At 52.5% G+C, this 21,674-nt stretch overlaps 8 protein-coding genes across 8 annotated transcripts; 4 read left to right on the forward strand and 4 right to left on the reverse strand.

Moving 5' to 3' along the window:
* Positions 1-449: 449 nt before the first annotated feature.
* On the reverse strand, positions 450-1,334 carry PV08_04224 (uncharacterized protein; the record flags this gene model as incomplete). Its single annotated transcript, XM_016378572.1, has 1 exon — positions 450-1,334. The coding sequence occupies one exon, from the start codon at positions 1,332-1,334 to the stop codon at positions 450-452; it is 885 nt and encodes a 294-aa protein (XP_016237249.1).
* Positions 1,335-2,776: 1,442 nt separating this feature from the next.
* On the forward strand, positions 2,777-4,797 carry PV08_04225 (uncharacterized protein; the record flags this gene model as incomplete). Its single annotated transcript, XM_016378573.1, has 10 exons — positions 2,777-2,835; positions 2,885-3,148; positions 3,264-3,526; positions 3,593-3,663; positions 3,717-3,828; positions 3,915-4,071; positions 4,121-4,175; positions 4,236-4,343; positions 4,391-4,443; positions 4,506-4,797. The coding sequence occupies 10 exons, from the start codon at positions 2,777-2,779 to the stop codon at positions 4,795-4,797; spliced, it is 1,434 nt and encodes a 477-aa protein (XP_016237250.1).
* Positions 4,798-5,472: 675 nt separating this feature from the next.
* Positions 5,473-7,792, reverse strand: PV08_04226 (uncharacterized protein; the record flags this gene model as incomplete). The annotated part of the gene is made up of 14 exons (XM_016378574.1): positions 5,473-5,528; positions 5,579-5,723; positions 5,781-5,817; positions 5,875-5,933; positions 5,993-6,025; positions 6,084-6,219; positions 6,275-6,312; positions 6,368-6,418; positions 6,573-6,591; positions 6,645-6,810; positions 6,867-7,041; positions 7,093-7,230; positions 7,298-7,529; positions 7,581-7,792. 14 exons carry the CDS (start codon positions 7,790-7,792, stop codon positions 5,473-5,475), a joined length of 1,497 nt encoding a protein of 498 aa, XP_016237251.1.
* A 673-nt stretch (positions 7,793-8,465) lies between these two features.
* On the forward strand, positions 8,466-10,394 carry PV08_04227 (uncharacterized protein; the record flags this gene model as incomplete). The annotated part of the gene is made up of 5 exons (XM_016378575.1): positions 8,466-8,604; positions 8,664-9,052; positions 9,116-9,725; positions 9,807-9,905; positions 10,048-10,394. The coding sequence occupies 5 exons, from the start codon at positions 8,466-8,468 to the stop codon at positions 10,392-10,394; spliced, it is 1,584 nt and encodes a 527-aa protein (XP_016237252.1).
* Positions 10,395-11,167: 773 nt separating this feature from the next.
* PV08_04228 (uncharacterized protein) lies at positions 11,168-15,247 on the reverse strand (the record flags this gene model as incomplete). The annotated part of the gene is made up of 1 exon (XM_016378576.1): positions 11,168-15,247. The coding sequence occupies one exon, from the start codon at positions 15,245-15,247 to the stop codon at positions 11,168-11,170; it is 4,080 nt and encodes a 1,359-aa protein (XP_016237253.1).
* Positions 15,248-15,764: 517 nt separating this feature from the next.
* On the forward strand, positions 15,765-17,591 carry PV08_04229 (uncharacterized protein; the record flags this gene model as incomplete). The annotated part of the gene is made up of 1 exon (XM_016378577.1): positions 15,765-17,591. The coding sequence occupies one exon, from the start codon at positions 15,765-15,767 to the stop codon at positions 17,589-17,591; it is 1,827 nt and encodes a 608-aa protein (XP_016237254.1).
* A 597-nt stretch (positions 17,592-18,188) lies between these two features.
* Positions 18,189-19,292, forward strand: PV08_04230 (uncharacterized protein; the record flags this gene model as incomplete). The annotated part of the gene is made up of 1 exon (XM_016378578.1): positions 18,189-19,292. The coding sequence occupies one exon, from the start codon at positions 18,189-18,191 to the stop codon at positions 19,290-19,292; it is 1,104 nt and encodes a 367-aa protein (XP_016237255.1).
* A 359-nt stretch (positions 19,293-19,651) lies between these two features.
* Positions 19,652-21,513, reverse strand: PV08_04231 (uncharacterized protein; the record flags this gene model as incomplete). Its single annotated transcript, XM_016378579.1, has 3 exons — positions 19,652-19,802; positions 19,971-20,057; positions 20,141-21,513. The coding sequence occupies 3 exons, from the start codon at positions 21,511-21,513 to the stop codon at positions 19,652-19,654; spliced, it is 1,611 nt and encodes a 536-aa protein (XP_016237256.1).
* Positions 21,514-21,674: the final 161 nt, after the last annotated feature.

A 21,674-nucleotide genomic window follows, 5' to 3' on the forward strand; every position in this document is an offset into this window, starting at 1 on the left:
TGTGCTGATTTAGATCTAGATCTGAGTTTGATCTCGAGGCGAGCTCAGACTGATTCGAAGTGTGCTAAGGCCGATTAACACCGATGCAAAGTGGACTGAGACTGATTCAGGCCGGATCAGACTGAATCAGATCAGCGCGAGTCAACATACGATTTCAGGATAGGCATAAACTATATCGAGACTTACTAGTAGGCTGATACATATAGAAGAGGCACCTAAGGGGTACTCCTAGTACTATTGGTACATAAATATACCTTTAAGCCAAAATAAACGTGAAATTCAGTTAATGTAAGTACTTACAAGTGTATATCGACAGCATTTAGTACTACTAGTATAAGTAAGTAAATATGCATTTATTTTAGTACTATTACAAAAATTTTTCTTGCCTGCACCATGAGATCCATCTGCAGTATATACTTACTGCTGGAACAAAATGTCGAGTTCTATCTTCAGGAATAGTTGGGGAGCTCGTCGAGGATAGTACGAACAGCCAGTTTGCCTAGATTGTTCGAAGCCAGAGGCGAATCACCCGTGAGGAGATAACGGTCGCGATGCGTTTCTCCCGTGATTTCCTTGTTGATGGGAATGACGCCCAGCTTGCGGAGCTCCTCGCCGACGAGCCAAGTCATCTTCCCGGGAATGTAGCCGATGTCGATGTTGGCGCCGCTGTCGAGCGCGTCGGGGAAGACGTCGATCTTGTACCCAGAGTAGATAAACTTGGTCCCTTCGGGCTTGTCCACGTCGGCGGCAAGCAACGCGGCCGGTCCGTGGCAGAGCGAGATCACGTAGCGCCGATTCGCATCCGCCCACCTGAGAATCTTGCCCACCGTCGGCGAGGAGGGGATGTCGTTCAGCGCGCCGTGTCCGCCGGGGATGAAGATCCCGATGTACGGCGTGTCCTTCGTGAAACCGTCGTCCCAGACGCGGTCGAGGTTGAGCGGTTGACGCAGCTTGGGCTTGTACTTTTCGAAAATCTTCTTGATCGCCTCGTCCTCCTTGGGGAAAGCCCACATTTCCAACTTGACCGGGTCGCCCGAGACCGTGGCGATGTCGACCTCAAACCCGGCGGCGTCGAGGTGGAGGATGGGGAGGAGCGTCTCGACGGGATGATTGCCGGTCGAGAAGAATTCGCCGTTCGCCATTTGCAGGTAGCGCTCTTGCGTCGCAATCGTCAGAATCCGCCATTTGCCACCCTTGTACGCGTTCGGATGATCTACGCCGTCGAAATTGGTCTTCGGGGACACGTACTGTGTCAGTGAGTACGGTGATGGGAACCAGGCGTCATGTTCGGCCCGGTCAGGAACAGGTTTGCGGTCTGATGAAGTACTGGCCATGTTTGACGGATGAGACACGTTCGAGGAAAAGCCAGTTGAACAGAGTTACTGAGGAGCAAGAATACCAGTAAACTACTGTACGGTAATATCTGTAACTCAAACGTCGAATTCAAGGGTCCTGGAACGATATATTTATACGTACTTCCGTCCTGTACTATCAGAACCTTACACTGCTTTCTTGCGTCAGAGTTGGCGGCACGAAACTTTGTTCGGCGATATCTTCCTGGTCATCCATTCTCAGAGGTATTGCGGGTATGATTGGCAGACTCTCCGACTGTACGTACGTACATGTAGCTCTTCTCAGTTCCCGCAGAACCTTGGGGAAACTCAAAATTCACTTCCGGACGTGTCACCTCCAATAAAAAACTGAATGCAATCCGATCCCCTGTCGACGTTGTGCTAAGTTGATGTCATTGTCCTTGACCCCCGCAGTCAAAGGCTTCTCAGAAGGATTGAGACCGAGACCTAAACCTGACTCGATCGCGAGGCTAGGGTCCCTGCAGGATGTGGCAGGGCTTCGTCGCCGAGCAGATCCGGTTCAACCGGAAATTCGACATCCGGCTCTCATTCGAAGGATTGTCCCAGAAACCATAGTTGCTCAACGTCATTAAGGGGGCCGCTGAGCTGCTTGCTTCTGAGGTGAACATCAGGGATAAGATAGTTAGTTAACTAGCTCCAGCCGCAGCCTCCGTACGAGTGCTGAAGTGATAACTACTACACTTAGCAAAGCGTGCTAAGCTAATAGACACTTAGCTAGCTACATTAGGTAGGTATGTCGAGGTGTCGCATAGAGCGGCGTCAACCCCGCCTCCAATCTGCCTGCTCCTCTGCAAGTTACGCAACGCATGCCTTTCCAAAGGCCTCAGCAGGTTTGATCTTCCAATTTTCCTACATAGGGGAGAATATCTTCGGCTGATATCGATGATACCTGCCATCTTAGGTCTCAACAGCCAAATGATGAGGCCGAACCAGGTTTGTCGTTGCTCTCTTCGACAGGCTGTGTCTGGGCACCCTAGCAGTTGGCGCGATTATCAGCTCCCATTGAATTCCTGAAGCCTTCAAGCCCCGCGATCGTCCTCGTTGTCTGACTCAACAACACGGAACGATGAATCTCCCTGAAAGATCTAGCGGTTCTCATGATACCGGTGGTAGGAGTCAGAAGCGGCGGCGCGCAGAAATCACTGCTGGCCCAACCCGACGGAGTACTAATGCTTGTGATTCATCCTTATCTCGTTGATCTTAACCGGCGCAAACTGATGCTTAGCCCTTAGGTCACCGTTGCAAAAGTAAGAAGCTCAAGTGCCACTTCATCGGGCAAATTCAGGAGTGAGTTGAATCCAGACTTTGCTTCAACACCGACTGACACTGTCAGCAAATGTGCCGCGTGTGGTAGGTCGGATTCAGGTATGTCCCTCGCATTACGCACTAGAGTGTCGCCCACAATGTCAACTGCAGATTGCGTCTTCGACGTGCCTTCAGACGGCATTCCTAGAGGCTCAGAGTAAGCTCCCAATCACCTAGGTTTTGGAGTTATCCTGAAAGAACTGCAGATATGTTGCCAGCCTTGAAGCTCGCATTGCTTCCCTTGAATCTGAGCTCCGCAGCGTGCGTGCATTTTCATCTCCGCCCGATCAACTGATACCGGACGATGGAAGTAGACAATTGGGTGGCCATGGTGCTGTTTCACTCCTCTCTGGCAAAGCGCCTTTGCTGATTCTTGAGCAGTTTCTACGTCTCCTGGACGGAGGGCGAGGGCAGTTACACATTCTACGAGGTCTCATAACTCAACAAAGGACACCTTCTCCTTCACCCAGGTACCTACATCTACGAGAGCCTCGCCTGTATTCCCCATGACTAACCCCTTCTCAGCTTGTTGAGAGGCATGTCAAAAAGGACTTTCCCGTGCCACCTGACCTAACCGTCTCATAGCAGTCTGCAAAACTCGCCCGAATCGACCTCGGAAATCACGAGCTTCAACATGCTCCAGGGAGGAACAACGACCTCTGAGATGCAGGCCTCCACTTTGCCTGAGCTTCCCTCACAAAAGGTCGGCCATCTCCTGCTCGAGACTGTCTACCTTTACATTCAAGCACGCTACTGTATCGTTGATTGGGTGCAATTGCGTGAATGGCATCAACGGAGGGAAACCATCTGCTATTCGACAAAGGAGGATGATCTTGACAGCCAAACCGGTAAGGCCCATACATATAACGTGTAACATGATTTTTCAAGACCCATAGCTCACTGGCTCGTATTAGGCGCATACTTTATTTGGATCATCTATGCCATTGGGGCAGGGTTTGTTCCCAACCCGGAGTATCCACCGAAGGTAGTGCTTCTGCAAGCCTGAACCCTGATCAAAGTCTCACATTGATTGTCCAGGCCTACTTTGCGCGAGCGCTTAAGTATTTGCACCCGATCTTGACACTGCAAAACTCGACCACCGTGCAAGCGCTGCTTTGCCTGTGCCAGTTTCACTTCCGAACGACCGTAAGTCAAGCCAGAGGACTACCTTCACCGCATACTAATAGACTCTCAGGGAGGACCATCAGTTTGGTAACAGCACGTGCCCTCAGTCAGATCTGTATCGCTTACCAATTCCTAGGCACCTTTCCGGCATCATCATGCGCCTTTGTGTCGAGCTTGGTTATCATCGGAAAGCATCTTCTGATGTTATGGATCCCCTTGCGATTGAGCTACAGAAGAGATTCTTCTGGTGTGCTTACTGTTTTGATCGGTAGGAGTTCCTACCTGCTCGACCTGGCACACTTGTTGACGTTTTGAAGCCTTGTATCGACCATGGCCAGGCGCCCTTTTGGCATCCACGACTTAGATATCGATGTTGAGGCAAGATGTTCTGTTAACGCCGTCCTCGATTCGACTAGCTGACTCTCAGAGTAGACTCCCGTGAACGTTAACATTGAAAGTACAGATTCGGAGCAACTTGAATATCTTCAATCCCGTCAGAGAGCTGGCGAGGATGGCTGTCAAATAGGCGGACTGACCTCGGTATACGCGCCGCGAGATGAATGGTTGACGAAACTGACGTTTCTCAGATGAGTTCTGCATTACATCATCTTGAATTCTACCGCTTGAAATCAAGAATAATGTAAGATAATCAATCACCGCCGGGGTTATCACGGCCAGACTTTCTGACAAGCTCAACACCAGGACCAGACTGTTTGGGCCACATGCGCTTCCACCAACGTACGAAGATGTTCAGGAACTACTTTCCAAGCTGGATAAGTGGATGGCAACAGCACCTCGGAACTGTCCGAACAGCCTTCCGCAACAGAGCGAGATAAGGAAACAAGGCTTCTACCTTCAAGCAGTCCTTCTGACGATGCGCCCTGTCCTAATTCAGCAGAGTGTCGACGAACATTTACTGCTTCTTTGTGCCGGAAAAGCTGCTGATGCGTGCGAGGTGACCCTCCAAGCAACCTCCATTCGATGTAGGGCCTAACTCATGGTGTCTAGGTCGGGAGACAGCTCAGCATAAGTCCGGAGACTCACCCATCCCTCACTGACCTATACCAGAGCTTTTACTGTGGTATAACTTTGCTGCAATGCCTAGCTTTGCAACCGGCTATTCTACCGGCCAGGCGGATTGCACGAGCTATACTCGCCTGCTCAAGCACTCTCTCCGTATATACGCGACAGTTTCCCGTCGGAGCTCCCTTTCTCGATATTTTCGACAAGCTCTCTGACAGGTTCCTCGGGGCTCATGACGACCTAACTAGACACACTCCAACCTCGATGCCTCGATTGCGGACTTTTCTAGGGGAGATCATGTCGAAGGATCCGTCCCAGGTATCCAGGTATTTATAACTCCATTCCTAGCTACGCTATGGGCTGACTCAGATCCAAGGATCTTGAACTCATGGTCTCCGGACGAAGGGCATCTATACGAAACGTCAGCCCACGATGACGCCTTGACAGTTTCACATTTTCCAATGACAGGTGAATTCTTCTCGGCAATGGGAATTAGCGATGTCGCAATGCCATTTGATATGCCCTTCGACATGCTGTCGATGAGTGGTTCTCAGCCAGACATGACTGATCTCTGGGGTGGCTTATAGTTGTTTCGGCTAATCAGTACTATGGACTACATTCCTGGCCTCAGCCCTCGAGGACCAATTCAAAGTTGACTTTGGAGAGCTGGGGCTTTTGGTTGCAAAAACTTGAAATCACGGGCTGCCACAAATCATTAGTTTTGTCATCTTTTCGCGGACGGTGGCACTCACGCTCTGCCATCTGAGTCTTGGACAACTCTCTGGGTCCATCCTCTCCTTGCTCCAGTCCGTTGCATATTTTACCGTCCTCAACGACCCTCCATTTCCAAAGGTCTGTAAACTGATCTGGAATCCGTTCTAGTTGGTTCTTGACGTGCTAAGAGCCAATATGGTCAGCACAGTGCGATCAAACGTGGTGGAGATCAGCCCTTACCTTCCCGAGAATCGGTAAGAATTTGAATCCGTGTCCACTGTCCCTCCACGTCAGCGACGACTAAGTTCCAACATGCCAAATGCAGTATACTCACGAGCCCCCCGAGCAAATGAACAGGGTGTCTGAATATCCGGGCACATAGTCAATCACAAACTGCCATCGAGGGTTCATCAGTTTCTCACTCAAAACTCCGCATCACGCTAGATACTCACATCATTGTCAATGCTATCAGTATACCAGCACAGCTATACTCAACGTGTTAGCGAAAGATGAAAATGCTGGACAAACTGGCGGTGGACATACCCTGAAATCCGTGAATCCAAATTCAGCCAATTCTGGGAAAGCCTTTCCGATGACTTCCTTCACCAACTGGAGGCCATACAGGGGTATGGTTTTAATGGGGTCAGGCGTGTATTTCGTCCTTGGAGTGGAGACACGTCTAGCAAAGACCGTCAGCTTTTGCTTATCGACGTCTCGCTCAATGAGAAACTCACAAATTGGGAGCCGTTGGATGGTCTTGGAAATTGGTGAACTATTAAGACCACTAGTCAGAACTACCACATCAAGAACCACGACACCTGACATACCTTGCGGCCACGGAAGCCAAACTTCAGTCGTCCTTCTTTGGTAATAGGAAACTGTATATCAGCCGGTGTCAGCCACGAGTATCGAAATCATGATGGAAACGCCTAGGATTGGTTGAGATGTCTAAGACGCCGTCTCAAAGCACCGCCTGCGCCAATAATCTGGCTCGCGACGATAGAGACTTTCGGGAAGCCGAATCACACTTACTCCGCCTCCCTGGTAATACCTGTACGGTTGTCAGCCCCGTAGATGCGAAAAGTGCTTGTGGAGACAGCATACTCATCCCCTTCACCTCTCCTATACGACCATGCCGGAAAATGCTTGGAATCGAACATTTCCCATATATCCTTCCGTTCCTTGGGTACGTCGATGAACATCAACGTACCCGCGGTTGTTTCGACAGTACGAGCGGCCTCGGGAATGACTGACGCAGTCCAACCGCCGCCTAAGTCTTGTGTTAGAGGCATACCTGGAACAGGCCGAGAATAGATATTGACCTACATGCCACGATAACAATGTCTCCGTGATGACTCTTGCCATCACATGTTTGTATACCAGTCACTTTGTTCCCACTGCCCTCGTTGGCAACGATGAGCTCCTGGAGTTGACCTTGAGGATGTCCGAGGACAAAACGGACACCAGCTTTCTCGCAGAGAAAACGCGCGTAGGTACAGGCCTTGCAGCTGTCAGCGGCTCGTTTCGAGCATTGCCGTTCAGTTCGGCTTACCTTATCTGCAAGAGTAACCCCGCCTTGGATGTCTAGAAACCCGTTTGTGTTGTTGTTGTTGATCCCGTCAATGGCATGAAAGGTCTCGACCCAGTTGGGATGAAGTTGTCGCAGGCGCTCTTCATCCTCCCTATCACCCTGCAAGATATTGTGTCAGGCAACTGAAAGTTAGGGGAGCAGGCAACCCATCTTAATTATGACGCACCTTGACGAATTGGAGCTTTCGACATTCGGGTTCCAGTTTTTCCATAAGAGACAAAGAGTCCTTATGAAACTTCTGCAGCTCTTGTCCCTCGGCCAAGAAGAAGTTCCCACAGAGGTCCAGAACTTTGTCGTCTGGCGTAAGGCCGGGCGGAAGGGCCGACGGGGAGCTCTCGCTAATCTCTCGATTCCAAGACAACCATAGCTCTCGAGCTTCGATCGCGAGGTTCTGATACCTGGGTTGGACCGTCAGATACACTGGTGTGGCTCAAAATCGGAAACCTTACTCCTTTTCTGTCCCATATGCTGTGCGGAAGATCTTATTGATATCCGCTGAAGCTCCGTCACATCCATCAGACGGATTGTAATTCTTGGTGTCGAGCGGGCACCTGTCAAAGACTGTTATATTCTTGTATCCGGCTCGAGACAACCACAAGGCTGTGCTCAGGCCGAACACGCCAGCCCCAACAATGATGATCTTGGAGTCTTGAGAAACCATCTTGTACAATCAAGTTGACAACTTTGTGAATCTGCATCCTCGAGCCTTGCAGGGAATGCATTGCGACCTCTTATACCCGAGTAATGCAATTAATGGGCTTACTGCAACGGCTCTTGACAACCAACCATTGATTGGCTTCGTATGCAACACCCCTTCACGATAACGAACGCTCGGAATACCCGAGACTTCACGACAAGGGTGCAGTTCCGGTACCCTGACTTGCCAATGGTATCTCCGGTGATAGACGTCGGTACCCTTCTGCAGTATGACGAGTTACGCCCATTGTTGAGATCAATGAAGGCGGCGCCTTTTACTCTTCGACTGTGAACGGTTTAGTCTCATGTCTTGGAGATATGCCTGATAAGGTTCAGGCCCCGTAGGACGCTTCCATTGGCTTGCCGATCTTCCTTGAGCTCGGCCTTCCGAGCAGCTCCAACTCTTCCGGCACCAAATGCTCGGAAGCCCGAACAATCCCTCTGTTACCAGCTAGAATCAATCGCTGGAATACCGCATCTTGCTTTGGAAATAAATATGGCGGCAAAGGGCGCGGTTCTCTGGGTCTCAAACATCACGCAACTCTCGCGCCCTTTGACTCGTTACCTTGTGGAGCGATTCCGGCAAGTCGTTGCTCTGTGCCCATTGCCCTGCGGCTTGTCACGTCCCTCTGGAGAATATGGGTGTCAAGGAAGCATTCGGGCGATCTCCACTAGCGACATATGGCAGGAGAATCAGAGATGCTCCTCGCGAGGTCATCTTTAACCGCAACCTGATCCTCTCTGCGCTGCTGTACGCTACGTCTGCGATACCGGCTAGTCTGTCGCCCCTCGCACTCAAACCCACTGTCTAGACATGATGCTAACCCCTACCAAAGCATGGGACCAAGGCTCCTCTGCGACAATCCCATCACTCCCAGGCTTCCAACACCACTTCGGCATTAGCTCTGGCACCAACGCTCAGGCGATCAAGAATTTCGTGTCGATCGTCTACATCGGCATGGCTACCGGCGCATTGCTCTCCTTCTTCATCAATGACCGAGTTGGCCGACGGTGGTCGTACAGACTGTATATCACCGTGTGGACACTGGGTCAGATTGTCGCCACGGTCGCTCCGGGATTGGCTGGACTGTACGCAGCTCGAATAATAAGCGGACTGGGAATCGGCGGCCTGACCGTCACCGGGCCTATGAGTCTCGTGGAGATTGCACCTGCTGAAATCCGTGGTCTTCTCGCGTCGTGGTTCACGGTCTGTATGGGCTTCGCGGTAGGTGTTGCCTTGGAGTCTGTCTAGTACGAGAGCTTCCACTGACCGAAGAAAACAACACAGTTGGTGACATCAAACTTCTGTGTCCTTGGGGCCTTCGAGAACATCTCTCCCAGCAGACTCCAGTACCAGGTGGTTTTCTTTAGCCCCTGCGTCTTCATGTGGCTGGGCGTTGTCGCCAGCTTCTTTCTATGCGAGTCACCGAGGTGGTTGATGCTGGTGGATCGCCATGACGAAGGAGCCAAAACTCTCGCTCGACTTCGAGGTCTACCCCTGGACCATATCCGGGTGCAGAGAGAGATGAGCGAGATACAAAACTCTATACAACTCGCGAGGGCACAGTACGGAGACGACCACCATAAGGGCATCGTCAGCATCCTCAAGGAGACCTTCACGGTGCCTTCTAACCTGCGCCGGGTCCAGCAGACTCTCGTGTCGTACGGACTTGCTCAGCTGTCGGGCGCCAACTCCGTCACGTCGTACTTTATACCAATCCTGACCCTGATGGGGGTGGGAGGGGGCACGACTCGGAACATCTTCTTGAGTGGCATGTACGCGGTATCAAAGCTGGCATTCGCCCTCATTGCATCGTTCTTCTTCATCGATGCGCTGGGAAGACGCAAATCTCTCTTCGTCGGAATCCTCTTCCAGGGCCTCTCGGACATATACCTTGGTGAGTGACTGAATTCCATCGAAAACGAGTCGGCATCACACGCTACAGGGAATCGTGTCAGGGGCTGATCAGGTCGTCCAGGTGTTTACATCAAGTACAAGCAAGAGGACAATGCATCAGCCGCATCGTCGCGTGCGGCGATTGGACTCATATTTGTGCACGCCTTTGGCTACGCTGTCGGTAAGTCAGACGCCTTGTTCACGATGAGTTGTTATTATCTTCCACCTACCTCTGCACATTCGAGACAAACTTGAGGTTGTCTCCCTGATCTACCGATGTTCACCAAGTCACTCACTCACCCACTCACTCACTCACCGCACAGGTCTCTTCGCCCTACCGTACGTTTTTGGCGGCGAACTCTGGCCCAACAGGATCCGCTCGTTCGGAGGCGCCATGTCGCAGTGTTTCCACTGGCTCTTCATCTACGCCATGACGTACGGCACCCCGTCGTTGCTTGAGCACACCGACAACTGGGGCGCTTTCATCTTCTTCGCCGCCTGGTGCGGCGTCTCGTTGGTTTACGTGTACCTCGCGGTGCCGGAACTGTCCGGTCTCAGCGTCGAAGAGATCGATACGCTCTTCAAGGGATCGTGGTTCAATGCCTACAAGAGGACCAAGACCCCGACGGTCTTTATCGAAGGCGAGGAGAATATCGAGGTACTTTCGTGAGCAGAGCCCCCCCCCCCCTTTTTCCCTCCCCTACCCCGGCCTCTGCCAGTGCCTGGTCCTGCTGCATACTGTATGTACGTTCGCTGACCTGCTATGTTGGGTGTTCAGGGTACACAAGGGCGAAAGGGGACTTGATAACAAGGTGTAAAGCCAATTGATGATGAGAGTGTGGCCCCTCGATGAGCGCCGGCACCCTTCTTACATCCGCCCTCGCCTTCGGCAAGACGAGGAGCGAAGCCTCTCTCTCATCTTTGGGTGTCGCTGGGAACCACCGAAGGGAATTGGTGGCTCGGTCGACCGAGGACCTTGGCCACCCGGGGATCGTGCCATGTCGGGTATATATATATGTCAGTATTCAACCAAACCACAGTCGTCCCAATACTATATGTAGCAACTTGGAAGTGAAGGTCATGCTCTCCGACTCCTCAATCTTTTTTACGGAGGCTGAGGCCGAGGGAGTCGGGCCCCTTCAGTAGCGGAATAGTCCATATCTGACAAAACTTTGCTCTTTGCTCGAATCTCTCCCTCCGTGCCACAGGCGAGAAGCCAGAAACCGAGATGATGTGATAGAAGACATACTACGTACACAAGAATCCCCCTTCCTTCGTTTTCACCTACGTGAATTAGAAGCAAACACCCAACCAAATCTTTGCAATTTTGGGTCAAAACCAACCAACAATCTCAATCAATAAACCCGAGTTAGGTGCCTCCCAGGTGTGGTTAGTTGAGTAAACACCACCTCCTTGAAGCAATAGATTCCGAGATGAACTATTCTAGAATGTCAAATCACCACCGCTGATGAGCTCCATGTCGGCGCGGACCTCCCACACGCTCCCCCCGGCCTTGTCGGCGCTGGCGACTCTCTGCTGGGTGCTCGTCTCCCACCACCTCTTGACCAAGTTGCCGTCGATGATGCCTCTGCCTCCGATCCCGTCGGTCTCCACCTTCCGGTAGGCGCGAGGGTTCAAGCTGCACGGCTGAAAGTCGAGCGTTGCGAGCAGGGTGTTCTGGAGGGTCGACAGGCGTCGATACGCCGACTCCGGCAGCGGGGTGATCATGCACAGCGACCCCGACTGCGTGGCCACGAGGATGCGGCTGAAGTTCGCCATCCGTCCGCCGCCGTCCAGGTCCATGTCCGCGTCGCCGCCCGCGACAACCGCGCCCGTCGTCCTGGGAGGAAGCAGAGACATCTGAGTGGGCAGCGTGCCTGCGTTGAACGTGCTCCGCAAGAGCAACTTTGTGCCGCGCTCGGCCTTGGGGTTCTCGGGGTCGTACTGCAAGACGCGCAACGTGCCGTCTTCGTCCGCCGAGACGATGAACAGTTGCTTGCCGTCCGGGAGGAACTCGGCCGCCAGGACAGGCGGGTTCTCCAGGTCGCGGCCGATGATCTGCAGCTTGTACGGCTCCTCCGAGTATCCCGTCAGCCACAGCCCGGAAAACGCGTCTCCCAGGATACACAGGCCTGTCCCTCGCAGTTCTTTCGCGACGTGCACGTAGTACCGCATGTCGAGAAACGCAACAGGGAGAATCGACATGTCTTCCTTGAGGCCCCGCACCATGCACTTTTGTCCCTGTGCCGCCAGCAGGAACCCTTGGGAGCCAATGTCGCAGATGGCGCTGACCGCTCCGCGGACGTCTTCCTTCGTGATCAGTTTAAGTTTCAGGTCGCTCTCTGCCACGCCTGGTTCGGGGACCACGTCGACCACGTCGAAGATGTAGATGTTTCCCCGTGTCGTGACGTTTTCGCCCTTGACGATGGCCGTGCCGACGACGATCATGTCTTTACGCTCGTGCGTCTCCTCTGAAATTTCCAAATTGAGAGTCTTGACGCAAAGAACCCTCTCACAAGCGTCGAAGTGGTACTGGCTGATGATAGAGTGGCTCACTGAGCTCATCAGCTTGAGGCTGCTCTGGATGGAGGACGGGAGGAAGCTCGTGGTTTCGGTTTGCCACTCCGGATGCCATTCATCGTCTTGAGGTAGTTGGAAATCAATCCCGTAGTTTATGGCGAGGACATAAGAGTCCGAGGGTTCGAAATATGCGATGGAACTGATGTCTTGCCCGAGGGGGACTCTGTTTACAGACCAGTCCGATTGGCCGATCATCGTTGAGTCTGGAAGTTGGCCGAAACAGACGTGTTGCTGGCCGTCCAGGAAAGCCAACCCTTGCGGGCACAGGGGTGTATGTGCTCCAACCAGTGAGTTGGTTCCGGGAAGGTTCAGCTCGTAGACACGGGGCAGTGTTGAAGCTTCGCGCAGGATGATCCAGGAATGAGCGCCCGGTACGAATATTGCGGCACGGCTTCCTACGTTTGGAACGACTTGCATTGGACCTAGCGAGGATTCTTCGCCCTCTTCCTCTCCCTGGTCGTCAAGATCTTCCGCCGACTTGGTCATGACCTTTCTGAACTTGAAGCTCCCAGCAATATCCGGAATCGCAAAAGGTTCGTAGAGAATAACATCTCCGGTCAAGTTTCGTACGGCCAGGAAAGGTCGACGATCGGTCATGTTTCCAAGGTCCGCCAGCAAGATTTCACCTATATCATCCTTGTTTCGCCAGTGCTTGGGGATCTGCAAATCTTGCATCAGATAGGTGGGTAGGAACGGCAGACTATCGCACTGGAAAACCCGGAGGCTAATGTTCGGTAATGATAGGAGGCAGAAATGGCCGTCTGTCGTGAATATCGACAGTATCGGGCCAGGTGAGCCTGCATTGTCGTAGAACCTTGAAGTCTGGAAAAAGTCGTGGTGGTCTTGATACAGAGACGCAGAAAGTACCGCCTTGTCTTGTAACATTTCTGGCAGCTCGACTTCGTCCAACTCACCAGCTTTGTCCGCCTTGAGTAGCGTCATCACTCGATCATCTCGGATAACCGCAAGGTATGGTTCGGCAAAGGTGGTCTTGACGGCTTTCGCTAACTGGCCATCGTCCTCGTCCACAATGGGGAAGATCTGGGAAAGCGCAAACTTGGAATCATAGACTCGTATCTCGGTGGGTAACACTTGGATCGTGTGGCCCGAAGTATGCAGCTGTGAAATGGAGACAGTTGGGCCGGCCATCTCATCAAATTCGGAGTCTGGAACCGGATCAAGATTACCTCCGTTCAGACGGCAAAGTGAAGAAAGCCCAAGACCTTCGCTAGTGTATTGCGAGACAATGACGAGATCGTCTAATGTTTGGCCACCTTCCGACGGAGCTTGTTTCGACGCTAAACACCACAGACCATTGGCACCTTCAAACTTGAAACGTTTTGTCACCTTGGGCGTCAGCTGTCTGGACAAGAAGGCAATGCCGCCAGCATGCCCCTTTCCGTAAGCCACTGCAAGTTCATGCTGTTGACTTTGGGATTCTTCACTTGTATCCGTGTCGTCTCGTTTGCGCTTTTTCGAGCCAAGCGCGAAACTGTTGATTGGTGCTATGGATGGTAGACGATCCATAACCCGTAAGTTTTGGCCGCTTGCATCTGCCGAGTTGTGTCCATTTGCCCCGGAATAAATCTCTCCATAGAGGTCATCCTCGTCATCTAAATCGTCTTCATCTCCGTCCGGTTCAAAGCCATCTGTTTCGGATTTTATCCTAGATTGCACCCTCTTCAACTGCCCCGATTTTCTAGCAAGGCTGACAACCACCGAATCACAGTCTTCGCCGCCGATGAATAAGCAGCTTGGTCCCAGGTTTGCGGTGCATGAGGCGGCATTTAGCTGGAGACCTTGCATCTGTCCTTCGGCGATACGACGAAGGGATATTCCAGTCACCGAACGGCCATCCATTCTGAAAGTGAGTAAAACAAGGTCACCTGTAGATAGGATGATCAACATATCCCCAGCGGCGTTGCCTAAATGCTCAATACGGCAACCCTCCAGTTTCAGTCTGTATTCCGAATGGTCCGTCATCGGGAAAGAGGAGGCATCCTTTGCGAATTCGTTGACAGCAACGGCGCTTGCTTTTCCACCCTGATCCACATGAATCAATTCGTTGCCACCAACTAGAAGAGCACCACCGACTGGGGGCGGCAGAGCGAGAATGCAGTAAATGTCATTGGGTAATTTTTGGACCGACTGGAGAGTGGTCGAGGCTTTTTGGTCCAGGTCGAGTGCATATACCGCATATATCGTTACATCGCGTCTTTCCGCGCTCATGTTTGAGGAGCGGGCCATGGTCGAATAGACGATACCGATGGTTGGATCGCGGTACTCGTGGAGGAAAGCGATATCGACTGGATGAAACAGGCCAGGATCCAGGACGGTGAGAGGCAGGACAAAGGAAGGGCTGTAGGGACTGGAATGCCCATTCATAGTGCCGTCGGGGTTTTTGGTTGGTGTATGGTGCCCTTTCTCGTCGTGGTCAAGATCATCAAAATCGTCCATCGCCAAATCGTCACCTGTTTGGTGGAACGGAATGATGGCAAGATTACTGACACCAAAATTGTATGCGGCACATCTACTAGAAGGATCAATCGACAAGCGACTGACACAATCAGCGAGATCGGGCTGCCATGGCGCGGACTGGATATCATGCTGCTCATAGTAATGTATTGACAAGGTAGATATGCTATGCAGTGTCGGGTCCCATTCGATCAGACTCAACTTGGCGTCTAGAAAAGCCACAAGAACAGCATCCCCACCGCTCTTCGAGTCTGCAGTTCTCACTTTACCAAGAGACGTCACTGTGCCAGCAAGATTGTATTCGGCCACCAGAATGAGCTTGGTGCCATGGTCGAGGTGCTTGTACTGGAAGACCTGAAGCAATGATGTACGAGCTACAATTAAGTTCTCCGCCTTTGCAGAGGTAAACGAGGCTGACAGTGAATGCGTGACACCGGAAGGCGGGAGCAGCTCCGTATAACACTGCATCTCGGGTATGCTGTTGGTGTTTTGAGTCGCGTTTTCACTCTCGGTGTTCGAGGTCCATCGGCAGGCTTATATCGCGTCTGGTGTGCGGGTAAGATTCATGGCGAGCGCTGCGATCAATGCACTTGTTGCGATGAGATTCGGTTCAGCAGAGGGAGATATGTTGATCAAGCATAGAATGAGCATATGTGTGTAAAGTGTAGTATGCCTGTCTCTGGAGATTTGGGGGGTGTTTGAGCTGGAGTCAACTCGAGGTTCCCTGTCTTGGCATACACGTGACAATATGTTTTTCCGATCCGAATACGAATACGAGCGACGCGCACCGCGACCTGCTGCATGATGACGATGATGGCGCCAGCTGCATCTTTGATGGATGATTTCACTCTTGGGCCTTGATTTCTCCCCTCCGCCGTCTTGTGACTCGCACAATTCATACTCTTCCAATGTCGACATCTTTGCGAAGCTTCGAACGATCACTCTGAAACTCTCGCCCACACGTCGACGGGTGTGAACGCGCACCATGCAATACCTGCCCGGCCTGTTTGGTGTTGAGCCTGGCCTTTCGGCTATGGCCAGCGCAGGGTATATTCAGATCACCTTGATCTGGGTAGTCTATGCTATCGCGGTCGCCATTCTTCTGTCAATCGCCAGTCTATTCGTCTATCTCTACCAGACCCATCGCGAACGGTCCGTCCTTGTCACGATTGTCTGCATCTTTACTATTACCTGTCTACTCGCGACAGTGCTCCTCCTGCCGGTCGACGTTGCTCTGGTTTCGAGTACGACAAGTTCCAAACAAGGTAGACGGAAAGATTGGGCGAATCAAGGCAAAGTCGACAACATCACATACACACTGCGCATTGTTTATTACCTTCTTTACTCTCTGGATGCTCTGCTCTGTCTTATTGTGGTACCGTTCACCTACTTTTGGTATGAAGAGTATGACGAGGTTGCGCAAGAAGAGGGATCGCAGACATTCGGGTCCAGGTTCTGGGCTGCGTTCAAATACACCTTGATCTTCATCTTCCTTTGTGTCGCCCTATTCGTGGTCGGCTTCTTCGTTCCAGTTGCTCGTGACAGAGGAGGAGCGCATTTTGATCTGGACTTCTTCAAGAACCTGCTCTCAGAAAACCACGGAGAAAGAGCCCTGACCTTTGCACTTGGCCTCCTCATTACAATCGGCGTCCTCATGTACTGCTTCTACACCGCAGCTGGTCTTGCTCTTCTACCACTCACCTTGATCAAGTCCGCTCCCGGCATCTCTGCACCAGCCCTGAGCGAAACGACCGCCTCACAATTGGAGAGCAATCTTGAACGGCAGAGGCAACTAGAAGGCCGGGCTCAGGGCAACCCAGAGGGCCTGTCCTCCAAAGATCAGCGAGAGTTGGATGCATTAGTTCGGGAAGAGCGCACATTGCGCCGTCACCAAAGGCTGGCCGCAGAAGCTGCGGGCGAAGACCGGAACATCTTCTGGAAAATCTGGATCAAAATCGAGGCCGTCTTTCGACCCATCAAGCTCATCCTAGGTATTCTGCTTGTCGTCATCGTTCTACTCATTTTCGCCAGTATGCTTATTACCGGCATCGACAAAGCTAAGAACTCGATCTGCAAGAGACATTGTGGCTACCTCCTGGCCCGTATCAATATCTTCCAGCCAATCAACTGGATTCTGGTCAAGTCGGCCAAGGTCTTCCCGATTGACTATATCATCTTCCTCTTCCTGGTGATGCTCTTTTTTAGTGCAAGTATCATCGGTATCGCTACCATTGGTATTCGAGTGCTCTGGATCACGATTTTCAGAATCCGCAAGGCACACACATCTCCTCAAGCACTGCTTATTGCAACTGTTATGCTCACCCTCATGACATTGGCCATCAACTACTCCATTGCAATGATGGTCGCTCCACAGTACGCAACCTTCGGGCCGCAGACATTTTGTGACCATCCGCCCAAACATCCTGGTGAACAGCCCGACTGTTCGGACCATCCACAACACATTATCCCGTGCACTGAAATTAGCGATAACCCAGCTGCACGAAACGTCTGTACACCATCGGTGGTGTCCACATTTCTCAACCGAGTTACGGTGAACTTTCCCTTCTTTGGCGTCGTCGATTTCTGGGCGCAGTTTGTCTTTTTGGGCATTTTCCTTCTCGGATTCGTAGTTTTGCTCTTCCGGACACCGAAACTGTCCGATCCAGATGCGGAAGAAGACGACCTCGAGGAAGAAGAGGAGGGGCTCCTCGCCAGTACTGGCCGAAGATTTGGTGCCACTTGGCAGGATATCACAGGGAGAGCCGGCCGCCCTGGAGGACGGGGAACTCGGGACGCTACAGGTGATGATTAGTTATGCGCATCGATTATGCGGTGACTATTCAAATTAGGGGAAAGGATGGTCTTTTCATGAGGTTATGTACAAGAGGGCTTCCAGATATTGACGACTTCGACTCGGGACGGCCTGGTGACTCAAGGAAGGCGTTGTGTACCGCACGATATCAGTAATAATATGATTGTCCTTTTGAGATGACGGACTTGATCTTTTGTAGTAGCTGTCGAACACTCGACTGATCCTGGTGTCAAGGGTCGTCGTCGTCCAATGGTCACGTGCCCATCAATAGCCCAAGTCACCAACTACCATCGATCGCAACTGAGGCATCTCTCTACCACGCGACACGACAACTACCATCACAGCAGATGTTCTGTTATTGCGATCAAGGCGTCTACGGCCGACGTATACCGGGCTGGAGGTGAGCTTTTCAGAGGCAGGCGCTTCATGAAACATTTGCTCTTGCCTTCTCAAACACACCGTCACATCACATCCAAGTCTCCTTAATCGACAGCCACAAATGAAGCACAGCTTATGATCAGACGCCTTTGACAAACCAGATCGCGTGCATTGGAAATCCTCAAAGCGCAATTACTGGTTATATATTGATTCCTTGATATGCCCGTATCAGATTTAACTGCTTCCCGCTGGGCCAGCCCCGAAGTGCGCCGTGAGCGACAGTATCAAAGCCCAGCTGGCAGCCTATCTCCGCAGAAGCGACCCCCAGGTACGCCAGGGTCGAACGGTTCCATTCATTCCAGTCATATACCGAGCAATACATCTGCACCGTCGATATCGACCTCGCCTGTGCGACCCTTGACATCAGCGCAAAGGCTATACCTGACGCGCGACGCTGAATTCCAACGCTTCCGTCGACTTTTCCGGCGGCTTGCGTGGAGAGCAAACAGTCTCACCCATTGGTCGCATCGAGCGTTGACTCTGGCGCAGGAGTATCAGTCACAACAACATTACACTACTACCAATGGTCATGGTCACCCCGGCATGGGTGTTGAGCACAACTTGCTCGGGCCTAAGGCAACGCTGGGCCGTTACGACATGATAATCGATCCGATAGAGGCGGAGCGACAATTCAAGTTCGACTTCTACGAGTTCTACAGCCTGCTTGAAAGGGGGCTTGTCCACCTGTTCAGCATCTGGGGTATTGTGATAACGGCATCGATACCGGATTCGGAGCAGGACAATCTCAGGCAAGCAGAAAATCGACCACCAGAGTCCATCATCGGCGACTCGCGCAATTTTCATGGTGCATCGCATCGCTTCCACGCCAACGTCCTCGCCGCTCTCGACCACCCATCCAATCCTCTGCACGACATTCTCGGCACTGGCGATACTCGCGCTTACATTGGCGTGGCCAAAGAGTTTCGAAACAAGTGGAAAGACGTCGACCATCGGTCTTACGACTCTTTCTTAGGACACGACCGTGTGGAGGAGACGTGGGACAAGGCGAAAGTCCGAAGATATGAGAAAGTACTTCGGGATTTGAAACTTGATGAACTTCTCGGGTCAGTCCTCGGGGCTCTGGAGGAGGCAGGCCGACGAGCAGAAGCAGAGCTAAGAAGGCTGGAGCACGTTGCCGGTGGGGTTAGCCAGAAGGCGAGGGAGGCTGACCAAGCCCGGGAAGACAGGGAGGTTGACATGATGGATATACCATTTGAAAGCATCACCGACGGAGTCGACGTCGACTATGATATGGAGCTTTGACGATTAGATCGACGGCAGGCCCTGGGACGCTTCGCCCACCGATCATGCGGGCTTTTGACAGCATAGCCTATAAGCTTAGGATTTTCACTATCATCCATCATTCAAGTGCCGCCCGACACCACCACATGTGAGAGTGTAGCCAAGGAGATAGTTTACAACATTGGCCTGCATGTTTTCTTTTCATCAACTCAATTCACCCCAGAAATCCGCCCAAAAGTGACAAGTTGCCCCTACCAAAGAGCTCTTTGTAAACTAGTAGGTATATCTAAATAGGGGTCCTCTTGGGGAACGTGCAGCCAGTACCCCCTGGTGGCATCGTATCCACCAAAGCCTCGTCATCTGTAGGATCACCATCACCATCACATCCAGAGACACAACTTTCCCGAAGCAGTACCACCCGCTATCCAATCCTTACTCGGATGGAATACGGCAACGGCGGGAACGGCAGTTATCCCTTCGTCACCAAGTTGGGCGAGCTGAGTTCCATCGGCAGCGTACACATCGACGAAACTGTTTCGTTCAACAACAATAACCACAATTAGCGTTGCTCTCCAACAACGCACTTTTTCGATGGTTCGAAGAGCAAGGGCCGTGGGGCAGAGAAAAGAAATGCAATGAAAAAGGAACAGGAAGGGAGAAACTGTGAAAAAGAGGGGGACAAGAAAAGAAAAATCCTACCGATTCATGTTCCCAACCACAAGCTTCTGGATATTATCATGCGGAAACGTCTGCCAATGTGGTTTGAAGATGGTTACCCATCGACCCCTAAGATGCCCAAAAAGTTAGTTCCCAAAAATTCGCAACTCGATTCAAAAAAAAAAAAAAAAAAAGAACGGCGAACGACCCACGTCTGATTGTTGTGCCGTATAACCACCTCGGGCTTCATGACCTCTTCGTCAAGCGTGTATCCGGCCTTCCACGTCTCCATGGTCTCGAGCGCAGTGGCCCCCCTGGCCCTCGACCCCTTGACGCCAAAGGAATGAATCTTGATGGTGTCGTCGTAGCTCGTCGTCGCCACTTGGCCCGCCGAATTGAACGCCGCGTGGCTCACGCTCAACCTTGACTCGTGCTCGCCCACGAGCGTCGGCAAGGATTTGGTCATCTTCCGCAGATCCCAGAGTCTCATGTACCGGTCCAGCGATGCGGTCGCGACGTAGTGCGGTGCCACGGGGTTCAGGCTGAAGCCCCCTATCTTCTTCTCCGACAACTGGTACAGGTCTGCCTTGGAAGCGGCCTGCCGCGTGTCGTACTTCCCGAACGCGCCGTTCAGGGTCGTGAAGTACAGCACGTTCGGGTCCGCCGCGGCCATGTCGACGCCCGACACGGGCTCGTCGTCCTCCTTGTCCGCCGGGCCGTACACCTCGACCGCCACGGCCTTCGTCAGATCCGTCGCGCGGATCGACGAGTCGTACGACGCCGTGTATATCGTCTCCGGCTTACTGGGGTGCGTGTGCATCGCCGAGATGGTGCGGGTGTGAGGTTTGATGTGCGTGATTTCCGGATCCGGATCATTGTCCTCTTCATCATCGTCGTCGTCGTCGCCGCCGCCCGCGACATCGTCCTCTGCCTTGACGTTCGTCCTGCGGGTCTGGGACGCATCGACAATGCCCAGCGTCCCGACCTTGTCGCCCGCAAACACAATCGGTTTGGTCGCCGCCGGGTGGAAACTCATACAGTATATTCGTTCCGGAGTGATCTTTATCCGATTCGACTCCCATTGATCCCACACCTCGAGACTGCTCATGCGCTCCCGCAGCGCCTTGAGGTCCTTGTCGCCCGTCTCGCGGATATCATCGTCGTCAAACGTCCGCTCGTAGGGTTTCGCGACACCCTTGAGGAGCACGTCCGTCCCGATCAGGCTGGACCCGAAGCTCAAGTCGCCCGTGACGCGCTGCCGACGCTGTCGTTCCTCCTCTTTCGCCCTCTCGTATGCCTCTTCGGCCTTTTGCTTGACCACCTCGCTGTCGGCTTGGAGGCCCGCAAGTCGAGACGACACCCGGCGGGGGGCTTCCTCCTTTTTCACCCTTTTGGCAGGAGGTTCCTTTCGCTTCGCCGGCCGTTTCTGGCCGTTGGCGCTGCTCGGGGCCGGCTTGGAGTAGAGACCTGCCTGTTGCGCTTCTAGGGTCAGTTTGCGAAGGAGGGCGTCGCGCTCGGCTATATTGGCAAGACGTTGCTTTTCGAACTCGGAGGGTTCAGCGACCGGCTGGGCACCGCGCGCCATGTTGATCCTGGATATGTGTGAGCTTGACCGATAAGGTATCCGTACCCAAGTCTCAATTGCGACCAAGGACTCGACAATGCGACTGGCGTGATGACTAAACCCTTGAGGAACTGAACACGAGATGGACGCGAAAAGACGCGAGGCGCGTATATTGGGATCGA

The sequence above is a fragment of the Exophiala spinifera genome (genome assembly GCF_000836115.1).
Source record: "Exophiala spinifera strain CBS 89968 unplaced genomic scaffold supercont1.3, whole genome shotgun sequence".
Taxonomy (NCBI): domain Eukaryota; kingdom Fungi; phylum Ascomycota; class Eurotiomycetes; order Chaetothyriales; family Herpotrichiellaceae; genus Exophiala; species Exophiala spinifera.